Below are 11,710 nucleotides of genomic sequence, written 5' to 3'. Positions count from 1 at the left end.
CTGCTCTATTGGGGTGCACATGCATGTGGGAGTGACAGAAGAAACAAGGTGAGTGGATGGGGACTTCCTTGGTGACACAATGGTCAAGAATCCGCCTGCCAGTGCAGGGGACGTGGGTTCAAGCCCTGGTCCAGGAAGATCCCACATGCCGCGGAGCAACTAAGCCACAACTACTGAGCCTGCACTCGAGAACCCTCGAGCCACAACTACTGAGCCCGCGTGCCACAACTACTGAAGCCCACGCGCCTAGAGCCCATGCTCCACAACAAGAGAAGCCACCACAACGAGAAGCCCGTGCACCGCACCGAAGAGTAGCCCCTGCTCGCCTCAACTAGAGAAAGCTTGCGCACAGCAACGAACAAAGACTCAACGCAGCCAAAACAATAAAATTTTAAAAAATTAATTAATCAATTAATTAAAAAAAAGAGTGGATGGGTGGGTGGATGAATGGTTGATTGGTTGGATGGATAGATGAATAGATGGATGAATGGATGGATGGATGCATGGATGGATGGATGGATGGGTGGATGGTTGGTTGGATGCACAGTTGGTTGGTCTGGGGTCTCCACCCATCAGCCCTCCAGGGCGCAAAGGGAAAGTGAGGCGGGGCAGCTGTCCCATCCGAAGCTCCGCCCCTCCCCGCCCCCGCAGCGTCTTCTCGTCGGCAGACTGCGCCGCTCACCTGGTGGCCTCCCCTTTAAGACGCGCTCACCTGGGTGCTCACCTGCGCGCGGGCGCTTCCGCAGGAAGAAGGAAGCGGCGCCACCGTCGCCTCCCGGCCCTCCCTCCCCACCAGCCAGGTCCGCCGGCCGCCACCATGTCCGCCTCGGCTGTCTTCATCCTCGATGTCAAGGGCAAGGTGAGGCTGGGCGCAGGGAGTGGGGAACGGACAGGTGAGGCTGCACCCTCCCGGACCCAGGGGCGGCCCCTCCTTGCAGGCAGCGAGGCCCCGGAAAGCTCTGGGGGCGTGTGGACACCCCTCCCCCAATCCCTGGGAGTCCCGCGTCGAATCCGACCTCCACTGTTCACTAGCCGCGTGTCTGAGGCAAGGGGCTTCTCCTCTCTGGGCCTCAGTCTCCCTGTCCGTACAAATGGGAATAACAGAAGTCCCCACCCAAGAAGAACGAATACAACCTCATGCGTGTATACCACCTAGCCCAGTAGCCCTGCTGCAAACATTAGGCGTTCAATGAATTGAAATGATTATTTCTGTCACCATCATCATCCACAGTACTAATATTTGGGAAAGACAGCAGGGGCCGGAGACCCTAATTCCCCTTTGGGTCTGTCTTTTCCCTTTCTGGTGCCCCCCTCCCATTCGTCTTGTCACTCAGGAGCAATAATAACATTTGCGGTGAAAATAATATTTCTGATAATAATCATATTGGGAGGTAAGGTGTGTGAGGTCCTGCGGGTGCCCTCTCTGTTCTAAACACTGGACTAAACAACCTCACCAAGTAGGTATTATTATTATTGACCGCTTGCTGCCTGCCGGGCAGAGCTATATGAACTATGAGAGATATATGAGAGATATATGGATATAATTGTTTCTTTTCTTTTTTTCTCTCTTTCTTTCCTTTCATCGTCCCTACCTCACCGATTTGGTGCATATGGAGCCTGGCTTGAGAGCAGGAATTCTGGAGCCGGGGCATCTTCGTTCAATTCCCAGCTTCCTCACTTACTATGGGCGTGGTTCATACCTCAGTTTCCCCGTCTGTAAAATGGAGATGGTGATACCACCTACCTCATAGGGTTGTGGTGACAACAGAATAAATTAGCAAACAACCAGGCTTCAGTAGATGTCAATGAGGGCTCTAGACGCTCTAGCTGTCGTTATCACGTGCCCATTTTTCAGAGGAGGAAACTGAGATGCAGAGAGGCAGAGCCTTGCCCATGCCCCCTCAGCCAGCAAGTAGGGTCAGAGCTTGGCACTCTGATGCCCCCAGGCGGAGAGTCCCTGGATCCCAGCAGTGACCAGACCTTCTCTGCCCACCCTCAGCCCTTGATCAGCCGCAACTACAAGGGCGATGTGGCCATGAGTGAGATTGAGCACTTCATGCCTCTGCTCATGCAGCGGGAGGAGGAGGGCGCCCTGGCCCCACTGATGAGCCACGGCCGGGTCCACTTTCTGTGGATCAAATACAGCAACCTCTACTGTATCCGAGGCCACGGGAGGATCCCTGGGGGCCCGCAGTGGTGGGCAGCTCAGGCCCAGAGGTGGTGGGCTGGGACAAGAGGTGCACAATACAGCAGTGGCTCAGGCTGAAGGGTGAGGGTTCAGGGTCTGTGCTCCATTGGAACCCTCCAAAACGGCACCTTTTCCTTAACCTCATTGCCCGCAGTGGTGGCCACCACACTGAAGAACGCCAATGCCTCCCTCGTGTACTCGTTCCTCTACAAGACAGTGGAGGTAGGTCCTGGCCTTCCATTGGCCGGCTGGTCTGTCTGTCTACCTGTCTTGCCCACCTCTTTCGGAATCCATCTCTCCTAGGAAGCTTTCCCTGGGGGTGTCACCATCAAAGCCCCATCACCCTGGGTTCTCATTAGCTGCTGTGGGATCATCTCTCCCTATAGGGTAGGAACCAAGGAGGTCTCCGGTGCTCAAATCTGAACCAGAGGGAACTGGGTTCCAGACCCAGCTCCCCCACTTCCTGGCTGTGTGACCCTGAACAAGTCACTTCTCTCTGTGCCTCTAAACTGGGTTTAGTCCTGCTGCAGGGTTGTTGTACGAATTAGTCAAATTTGTACCTCTAAAGCGCCTAAAACAGTGCTCAGTATACAGTAAGTGCTCAATAAAGGTTTGGTATTATTGTTAGCATTACCACTAATGTTGTATCATACTATCATATAGTAATTTATTGAGCCCTTACTATATGCCATTCTCAATGACTGAGAAAGTGCTCAGTAAATACTTTTTTTTCCTTTGGCCACCATGTGGCTTATGGGATCTTAGTTCCCAACCAGGGATCGAACCCACACCCTCAGCAGTGGAAGCAGAGTCCTGGACTTCCCTGGCCATCCAGTGGTTAAGACTCCGTGCTTCCACTGCAGGGCACACGGGTTCGATCCCTGGTCAGGGACCTAAGATCTTGCATACCGCACGGTGCAGCCAAAAAAAATTCCTAGTAAATATAATATACTTTGACAAACAAGAGATCTGTATTGAGTTGTCTCCTCTCTGCCAGGCAGAGGTAGGGACACAGCTGTGCATAAGACAGGCACGGTCCCTGCCTATGCTGAGGAGTTAAAGGGCAAGAAGGAGGGACTTCCCTGGTGGCACAGTGGTTAAGAACCCGCCTGCCAATGCAGGGGACACAGGTTCGAGCCCTGGTCCAGGAAGATCCCACATGCCACAGAGCAACTAAGGCTGTGTGCCACAACTACCGAGCCTGTGCTCTAGAGCCCGTGAGCCACAACTACTAAACCCGTGCACCACAACTACTGAAGCCCTCACGTTCTAGGGCCCATGCTCCGCAACAAGAGAAGCCACTGCAAAGAGAAGCCCGTGCACCGCAACAAAGAATAGCCCCCACTCCTACTCGCCTCAACTAGAGAAAGCCCGTGTGCAGCAACAAAGACCCAAAAAATAAATAAATATGTATATCAAAAAATAAAGGGCAAGGGCTTCCCTGGTGGCTCAGTGGTAGACAGTCCACCTGCCGATGCAGGGGACATGGGTTCATGCCCCGGTCCGGGAAGATCCCACATGCCGCGGAGCGGCTGGGCCCGTGAGCCATGGCCGCTGAGCCTGCGCGTCCGGAGCCTGTGCTCCACAACGGGAGAAGCCACAACAGTGAGAGGCCCGCATACCGCAAAATAAATAAATAAATAAATAAATAAATAAAGGGCAAGAGGGAGATTCAAAGGGACATTGTGATAACCAGTCACTGGGGTGCTAGTCTCACCCTGATACTCACAGGGGTCAAGGGATAGTGGTGGCTTCACTGAGGAGCTGAGGCCTGTCACAAGGAGGCTGCTGTGAGGAGAGTGTCCTAAGCAGTGGGCATAGCATGTGCAAAGGCCCTGAGATGGGAACAGAAAAAAGGCCAGAGAGGCTGGAGCAGGATGAAGGATGGGGTTTCCAGTGCTGGGTGACTGACAGGTTCTCTGCTGTGGTGATACCTATTAATCCCAGGGACTCCCATCTTGGGGTCCCCCAAGTCCCAAGGGCCCCTGGATAGAATTCAGGGAGTCCATGAACTGAGACGTATTTCTGTGTAACAGTTTTCCTTTGCCATCTTGCGGTTCTTTTTGTTTTTTGCTGTGCATCACGTCTTGGCTTGTGAGATCTTAGTTCCCTAACCAGGGATGAAACCTGGGCCCTTGGCAGTGAAAGTGCAGAGTCCTAACCACTGGACCACCAGGGAATTCCCATCTTGTGTATTTTATTTCATGCATTTACAAACCTTGTTCTGAGGTGGGTCCATTCCAGGAGGGCAGAGACCCTGTTGGCTTTGTTCACCATTAATATACCGACAGTGGTATATTGTAGGCTCTCAATAGTTGCTTGTTGGGTGGCTGGCTGGGTGAGTGGGGACTCAGCCCACAGCTACACCAGCCACACCTCTGTGGATATCGGTCTCCCTGCACCCGCAGGTATTCTCTGAATACTTCAAGGAGCTGGAGGAGGAAAGCATTCGAGACAACTTTGTCATCGTCTACGAGCTGCTGGATGAGCTCATGGACTTCGGCTTCCCACAGACCACGGACAGCAAAATCCTGCAGGAGTGAGTGGGCCATGGGTCAACCACAGGGTGGGCCATGGGTAGAAGAAAGTTGGGGAGGGCTGGGGAACTGTCCCTGGGCCTACCTGCTCATCTCCCTGCCCTCCTGCCAGATACATCACGCAGCAGGGCAACAAGCTGGAGACGGGCAAGTCGCGAGTGCCACCCACTGTCACCAATGCTGTGTCCTGGCGCTCGGAGGGCATCAAATACAAGAAGAACGAAGTCTTCATCGATGTCATAGAGTCCGTCAACCTACTGGTGAGCCCCCATACCTCTGCCCCACCCCTGCCACGGCCTTAGGGCAGGAGAGTGTGTCCTATGCCTGTTGACCCGCCCATGTGTGCATCTTCAGGTCAACGCCAACGGCAGTGTCCTGCTGAGTGAGATCGTGGGCACCATCAAGCTCAAGGTGTTTCTGTCAGGAATGCCGGAGCTGAGGCTGGGCCTCAATGACCGCGTGCTCTTCGAGCTCACTGGCCGTAAGTTTCTGGAAGTGGGTGCAAGCGGGAGCTTGAGACTTCGTCCCATCAGGGGTGGGTGGTACCGAGAGACTTGCAGTCAGTTCTGAAATAGCACTCGCCCGCCCTCTTCTGGTTGTGACCAGTACTGCAGCTGCTGGTTCATTGCGCAAACAACTGCTTCATCATTGAGTGCCAGGCGCAAGGACACCACAGTGAAGAAAAAAATCCCTGCCCTCATGGATCTGACATTCTAGCGGGAGTAAGAGACAGAATAGCATCATATTTAACAACCTGGCAGCAAGAGCCTGATTCCCGGAGTTCAGATCCTAGCTCCGCTCCTGGCCAGCTGGGTGACCCTGGGCAAGTTACTCATTCACTCCGGGCCTCAGTTTCCTCATCTGTTAAATGGGGATGATCGTAGCGGTAGAAAGGGAAGACAAGGATAGGTACCATGCCCCGGGCTCCAGGGTCGCCCCAGGCTCCAGGATCACACTGCTAACTCGGCTCCGAGTTTCAGGGAGCAAGAACAAGTCCGTGGAACTGGAGGATGTGAAATTCCACCAGTGTGTGCGTCTATCTCGCTTCGACAACGACCGTACCATCTCCTTCATTCCGCCCGACGGTGACTTCGAGCTCATGTCCTACCGCCTCAGCACCCAGGTAAGGCAGGGTCAAGCCCCTGGCAAGGGGTGAGAATTGACCCCTGAGCCTCGGAGAACTCCCTCTTCCTCTGTCTGTAGGTCAAGCCGCTGATCTGGATTGAATCTGTCATTGAGAAATTCTCCCACAGCCGCGTGGAGATCATGGTCAAGGTGGGCCCTGGGGAATAATTACTCACAATGCTGATCCGCCCCTTCATACCCACCCCCCACATCAGTGTAACCTCATCTCCTACCTTCCTCCCCGCTCCTCACTTCCTTCCAGCCATGTGAGTCTTCTGGCTGGTTCTCAAACATACCAGGCATGGTCCCTGGCTATTCCCTGGATCATTCTGCCCCCAGCCACCCATATATCCACATAGCTTGCTCCTTCACCTCCTTCAGTTCTTTGCTTAAATGTCACCTCCTCAGAGAAGCCCTCCCTGACTTTCCCACATCCCTTCTTTGCTGTAGTTTTCCCCTTATTACTTACCAGCATCTGACACATGATCTGTTTTACTTATTTACTTTCATACAAGTATATAAACCATATAGTGTATTTATATGATTTAAAGATTAATAATAAACCACACAGCTTATTTGAACGTGCCTGGCTCCACCAGCTCCTCTGAACCCCCGTCTGCCCCTCCCCCAATTACTGCTCCTCCTCTGCCCGCAGGTAATCAAAATTCTGAATTTCCTGTAAATAATTTCTTTGCTTTTCTTTATAGTTTTGCCACCTGCATTTATAACCACAAATATTTCATTCTTCTGGTTTCTGACCTTTACATCCATGGACTGGAGCTGTATGACTTTTTGTATAATTTGCTTTGTTCAGGTAATGTGGATTTTTAAGAGGAATCCCAGCAGCCAGAGCTTAGTGCCTCCATTTCTGTGGCTGTAGAATATTCCACCGTGAGAATCTTCTGTCCCATCTCTTGCACGGGTTGTTTTCAGTTCCTGGCTACTCCGGTTCACCTTCCCATGAATAGCCCTGTGCTTGTCTCCCAGTGCCCCAAGCAAGAGCTCCTCCAGAGCGTATAGTTAGCCCCATTTACAGATGGGGAAACTGAGGCCCAGAAGAATTAAGATGTCATTCATCTAGGAAGGGAGGGGGCACGTTGAACTTGGGTCTGCCTGGCTCAAGAGTCTGTGTTCTCAGATTTAACTTTGTTCCCCAGTCTTAGAGTCTTCGGGGAGCTGGGTTGTGGAGTGGACGGTCACGGGGCGGGGGTGTTGACATCCCCAGTGTCCCCATCTCTGCAGGCAGGGAAAGTGGAAAGGGTCTTAAAGCTGGTGTCTTCCAGAAAGAACAACCCCTGCCTTGTTTTACCTCCAGGTCCTCTGCCCCCAATCCCACCTCTCATATATTCCCCCCCACCACCAAATTCATAAATAAGAGCAGTCATCATAATGCTAGCTACTGCACATGGACACTTAGAGTCCTTGTGTTAAAAGCTTGTCCCAAGTCACACAGATCTAGATCTGCCTATAATGTTGTAACTTATCTGTAAGGAGAACATGTGAGGATTGAGAACACAGGCTTGGGTCAAATCCCTGCTGTGCCGGTTATCAACTATGTGACTCGGGCAAAATGCTCTCTGTGGGCCTCAGTCTCCTCCTCTGTAAAATGGGCCTTAGGAATGGCTCCTACTTTAGAGAATTAGTGAGAGGGCTAACTGCTTGGCACAGGGCCCAGCACATCGTAGGGGGTCAGTAAATGTCAGCTTTCAAATGAAAACTCTGTGACGGGCTGAGGACCCATCAGGCTTTGCAGTCAGAAGCTTCGGCTGCGAGTCTTGGCCAGGAGCCTTTACTTTCTTGTCTGTGAAGTGGGCTGAGAGCAGAGCCTGCCCTAGGGACTGCTCAAATGAGGGATCTTTTGAACGAGGCAAAGGTGTATGACACTTTCCAAACGGAAGGCACCAAAAGCAGGGCCTCTGGGGGACCTCCCTGGCGGTCCAGTGGTTAAGACTTTGAGCTTCCACTGCAGTGGGCGTGGGTTCCATCCCTGGTCGGGGAACTAAGATCTTGCACGCTCTGTGTGCAGCCAAAAAACAAAACAAAAAAACAAAATCAGGACCTCTGGAGTCTCTCCTGGGTGTGGATCCCAGCTCTGCCACTTGTTGGCTGTGTGTCTCCAGGCAAATGCTTTAACTTCTCTGTGCCTCTGTTTCCTCATCTGGAAAATAGGCTGGATTATGGTCCCCACTTCAGGGCTCTTGATGAGCTGGCACATGAAAAGGCCTTGGTGAATATTTGCCTGAGTGAATTCCTCATGCCCCATGTTCTCTCCACTGACAGGCTAAGGGGCAGTTTAAGAAGCAGTCGGTGGCCAACAGCGTGGAGATATCTGTGCCAGTACCCAGCGATGCCGACTCCCCACGCTTCAAGACCAGCGTGGGCAGTGCCAAGTACATGCCAGAGAAGAACGTCGTTATCTGGAGTATCAAGTCTTTCCCGGTGAGCACCATGGATGGGCGGGGGATCTGGGGGACCTACCCGTGCTTCTTGAGGGCAAGGCAGAGAATAAATCAGAGAGCCACCTACGTGTGCACATGGCCATCCTTCGGGGATGATAAAGCTGGAAACCAGACCAGCATAATAGTTAAATTCTCCCAATCCCAGACAGCCTTGGGAATCCCACTTCCTCTCATGGAGCCTCAGTTTGCCCATCTGTAAAATAGGCAATATCATGTTACCCACATCCTTGGGCTGCTGGAGGATTGGTCTGTCCCTGGGATATTGGTGGGGCTGTTCATCGGGGCCTGGAAAATGGGAGGTGATCGTTAGAAGGTTCCTGACCAGGCTTTGCAGTCAGAAGCTTTGGCTGTGAGTCTTGGCCAGGAGCCTTTACTTTCTGGTTTGTAAAATGGGCTGAGAGCAGAGCCTACCCCTAGGGGCTGCCATGAGGATGGTCTGGGGTATAGAGGGGCCCCTCAGTATGTCTGATACTTCCATGTGCCCTCAGGGGGGCAAGGAGTACCTGATGCGTGCCCACTTTGGCCTCCCCAGCGTGGAGAAGGAGGAGGTAGAGGGCCGGCCCCCCATCGGGGTCAAGTTTGAGATCCCCTATTTCACCGTCTCCGGGATCCAGGTGAGAGAAGTGGGCAGAGTGGCTCCTCTTCTTGACCTCAGTGGGTTCCCTGCTCTCCTGTCTCTTAGCTTGGATCACCTCCGTTCCCTGGCCTGGCTCATCTCTCCTTTGCAATCATCCTTGTCTTTTCCTGGAACAGTGTTGCCTCTTCTGCTCTCAGCCTGGGTCCCCTCCCCCTCCCCCTCTTACTTTGCCCTGTGCCTAAACTGTGCTGTGTCTATTCCCTTATACTGGGCCATCTTTCCCACTGTCCTGGACCACCTCTCCCTAACTCCCCCACACACTGTCCTTGCCACATCTTTGCCCTGAGCCATGTTACTTCATTTCTCCCAGCCTGTGCTTCCTATTTTTTTTAAATATTTATTTATTTGGTTGCACTGGGTCTTAGTTGCGGCCGGCAGGCTCCTTAGTTGTGGCATGCGAACTCTTAGTTGCAGCACGCATGTGGGATCAAGTTCCCTGACCAGGGATCGAACCCCAGGTCCCCTGCATTGGGAGCTCAGAGTCTTAACCACTGTGCCACCAGGGAAGTCCCTAAGTCTGTGCTTTCTTATTCCCTGAAGTTGTGTTATATATTTTCCCCTGGCCCCAGCCAGCTCTCTCCCCCTAGCCTGGGCCACCTCCTTTCATCCCTTTTCAGGTCCGATACATGAAGATCATCGAGAAGAGTGGTTACCAGGCCCTGCCCTGGGTCCGCTATATCACCCAGAGTGGCGGTAAGGCAGCCCAGCTCCCTGGGATGATGGAGACAAGGAGATGAAAGGGGATGGATGGTCTTGGGGCTTTAATACATCCTGTCTCAGAGGACTCCAAAACTCAACAGGCCTGGCCCCAAGTCTATCCTGTCTCTGTCAGTGTGCCATCCTGGGCCTCAGTTTGCTTATCTTTAAAATGGGGACAGTTGCCAGCTCCAGGGTAGTGGTGGTGGGGTTTGGATGAGGGGCTGAACACATAGCACCCCCATCTACTGCCTGGAAGCAGGCTTGTTTCTGTGGTTACAATCCCCATGTTTGAGCCAGTCCATAGCCTTGTTACATACCTGTAGGGTTGATCATGAGTACTGGGGAAGGGGCTGGATTTGGGTGGGGGGCCTGTCCCTTTGTCTCCTTTCCCCAATTCTGAGATGGTCCCTGCTCATTGTTTCCCTGCAGATTATCAACTTCGTACCAGCTAGAAGGGAGAAGAAGTGGGGGCTTGAACACAGGCCGTCCTCTCCCCAGGCCCCGACTGCGAACTCTAGAGAGAGAGAGGGAAGATGGGATGCGTGTGTGTGACGGCAGTCCCTGAATTAGCAGTTTCTTAAGGGCTGTCTGGCTCCCTCCCAGCCTTTTCCTTTACCCATAGGCTGGGAGGGATGTTCTCCCTGTCTCCAGGCTCCCGCCCCTCCTCCCTCCCATTTTATATGAAGAAATAGAAAAAGGGCTTGAAGTCCCCCTCATGAGTGCCTTCTTGCAGTGACCTGCCTTAGGAGGTGTGGGGAGGCCCCCCTCCACAGCTGCTGAGCCCAGAGGCCCCGCTGGCCCATTCTGAGTTTTAGGATGGCATTAAAAATGAATCTAGCTGCTGTTATGTGTTTCTTGGCTGGGGGCTGGGGGTGCCAGGGCTGTCCCTGAAGTGCTGGGATAAGCGTGAGCAACACATATCCATTTCTCTTCCCGATGGTCACTCATCTGGGCCCTCGCACTTGCCCCCACTTTGGTTCCCAGGGCTCTGGGCTTCCCTCCCCCACGTCAGCCAGTTACCATCATAGCCGCCAGAGGGCGCCCGTTAACTCCTAAATCAGATCATGGCTCAATTCTTTTTAAAAAGTAAAAGTCAAGCGCTCGCAGCAGCCCACAGGCCTGATCAACATTACCCCTCCCCCTCACCTACCTGCCCTCACCTCCTGCCCCCTCTCTCCCTCTATACCTCACTCCTCCTGGACTTACTAGGCGTGCTCCTACCTTAGGGCCTTTACATCTGCAGCGTCTCCACCTGGTATGCTTTCCCCCAGATATCCACATGGCTCCTTCCCTCACCTTCCGGTCTCAAATCAAATGTCACCTCCTCAGGGTGGCCCTCTCCGACCTCTCTTTCAACTGCCTTCTTTTCCCAAAATACTATTACTTATCCCGTTTTGTCAGCTCCACAGTGTATACCATTCTGAAAATATGTAATTATTGTCTTCTCCAGCCCTTAAACCGTAGGCGTCCTGCAGCAGGAGGCACCCAGCTTGCTCTCCACTTGGCCGCCTAGTACACAGTAGGTGCTCCGTAAATGTTTGAAGGTCTCTGTTAAGAGCCTCCAACCGCGACTCTCGCCTCCCAGGCTCACCCACGTGGCACCTGCAGCGTGAACTTTCCTCCACGCCCTTGCACTTGCTGTGCCCCGGCTGGCCCCATCTGAGCCGAATGTGATTCCTTCCTCACCCACACTATTTCCACGTTTTATTTTCTTCACCGTGCTTAAGACTATCTAAAATTATTTAGTTGCTTGAATGTGCGCTCCCCAGAGCCGGGTTCCTGCACACACAGAACGGTTCCTGCACAGAGAGTGAATGAATCAAATAAAGCGCTCAGCACAGTAAGAGCTAATAAATACTTATCGCACGGTAGAACTCCGAACAGGGCGGCCGCAGCCCTGCCTCCCTTTCCCTCGGAGGTGCCGAGGTCCCGGAGCGGCCCGCGCTACTCTGCTCCTGACCTTTCTCCCCTGGGTCAGTTAAACCGGCCCTCTTTCCCGCCCGCCCGGCGCATTTGAAAAACCGAAAACCCCGCCATTGCCGGCGGTCTACCGGTCGCCGCAGTT

The 11,710-nt window shown here is 53.1% G+C and overlaps 1 protein-coding gene across 3 annotated transcripts; it reads left to right on the top strand.

The window, feature by feature from the left end:
* Nucleotides 1-748: 748 nt before the first annotated feature.
* Nucleotides 749-10,684, top strand: AP1M2 (adaptor related protein complex 1 subunit mu 2). 3 transcript variants are annotated; one of them, XR_014294217.1, is made up of 12 exons: nucleotides 749-859; nucleotides 2,000-2,156; nucleotides 2,343-2,410; nucleotides 4,597-4,727; nucleotides 4,838-4,985; nucleotides 5,080-5,206; nucleotides 5,700-5,848; nucleotides 5,929-6,000; nucleotides 8,131-8,289; nucleotides 8,842-8,923; nucleotides 9,564-9,639; nucleotides 10,075-10,684. XR_014294217.1 is itself a non-coding variant. In XM_082622871.1 (12 exons), the coding sequence occupies exons 1-12, from the start codon at nucleotides 818-820 to the stop codon at nucleotides 10,095-10,097; spliced, it is 1,272 nt and encodes a 423-aa protein (XP_082478997.1). In that variant the 5' UTR covers nucleotides 749-817; the 3' UTR covers nucleotides 10,098-10,684. The 3 variants fall into 3 exon arrangements, 2 of the variants coding, with proteins under 2 accessions (XP_082478997.1, XP_082478996.1); XM_082622871.1 differs by having other exon boundaries at nucleotides 5,706-5,848; nucleotides 8,798-8,923; XM_082622870.1 differs by having other exon boundaries at nucleotides 8,798-8,923.
* Nucleotides 10,685-11,710: the final 1,026 nt, after the last annotated feature.

Source organism: Mesoplodon mirus, assembly GCF_964341445.2.
Source record: "Mesoplodon mirus genome assembly, chromosome: 5".
NCBI lineage: Eukaryota > Metazoa > Chordata > Mammalia > Artiodactyla > Ziphiidae > Mesoplodon > Mesoplodon mirus.
This window is presented reverse-complemented; position numbering and strand designations above follow the sequence as displayed.

What these genes read in the sequence shown, in the direction of transcription:
- AP1M2 (XM_082622870.1), top strand. Translation starts at nt 818, where the DNA reads ATGTCCGCCTCGGCTGTCTTCATCCTCGATGTCAAGGGCAAG. An exon ending in GACAGCAAAATCCTGCAGGA is followed by an intron (nt 4,728 to 4,837) that starts GTGAGTGGGCCA and finishes CCCTCCTGCCAG; the next exon opens with ATACATCACGCAGCAGGGCA. An exon ending in TCACCGTCTCCGGGATCCAG is followed by an intron (nt 8,924 to 9,563) that starts GTGAGAGAAGTG and finishes ATCCCTTTTCAG; the next exon opens with GTCCGATACATGAAGATCAT.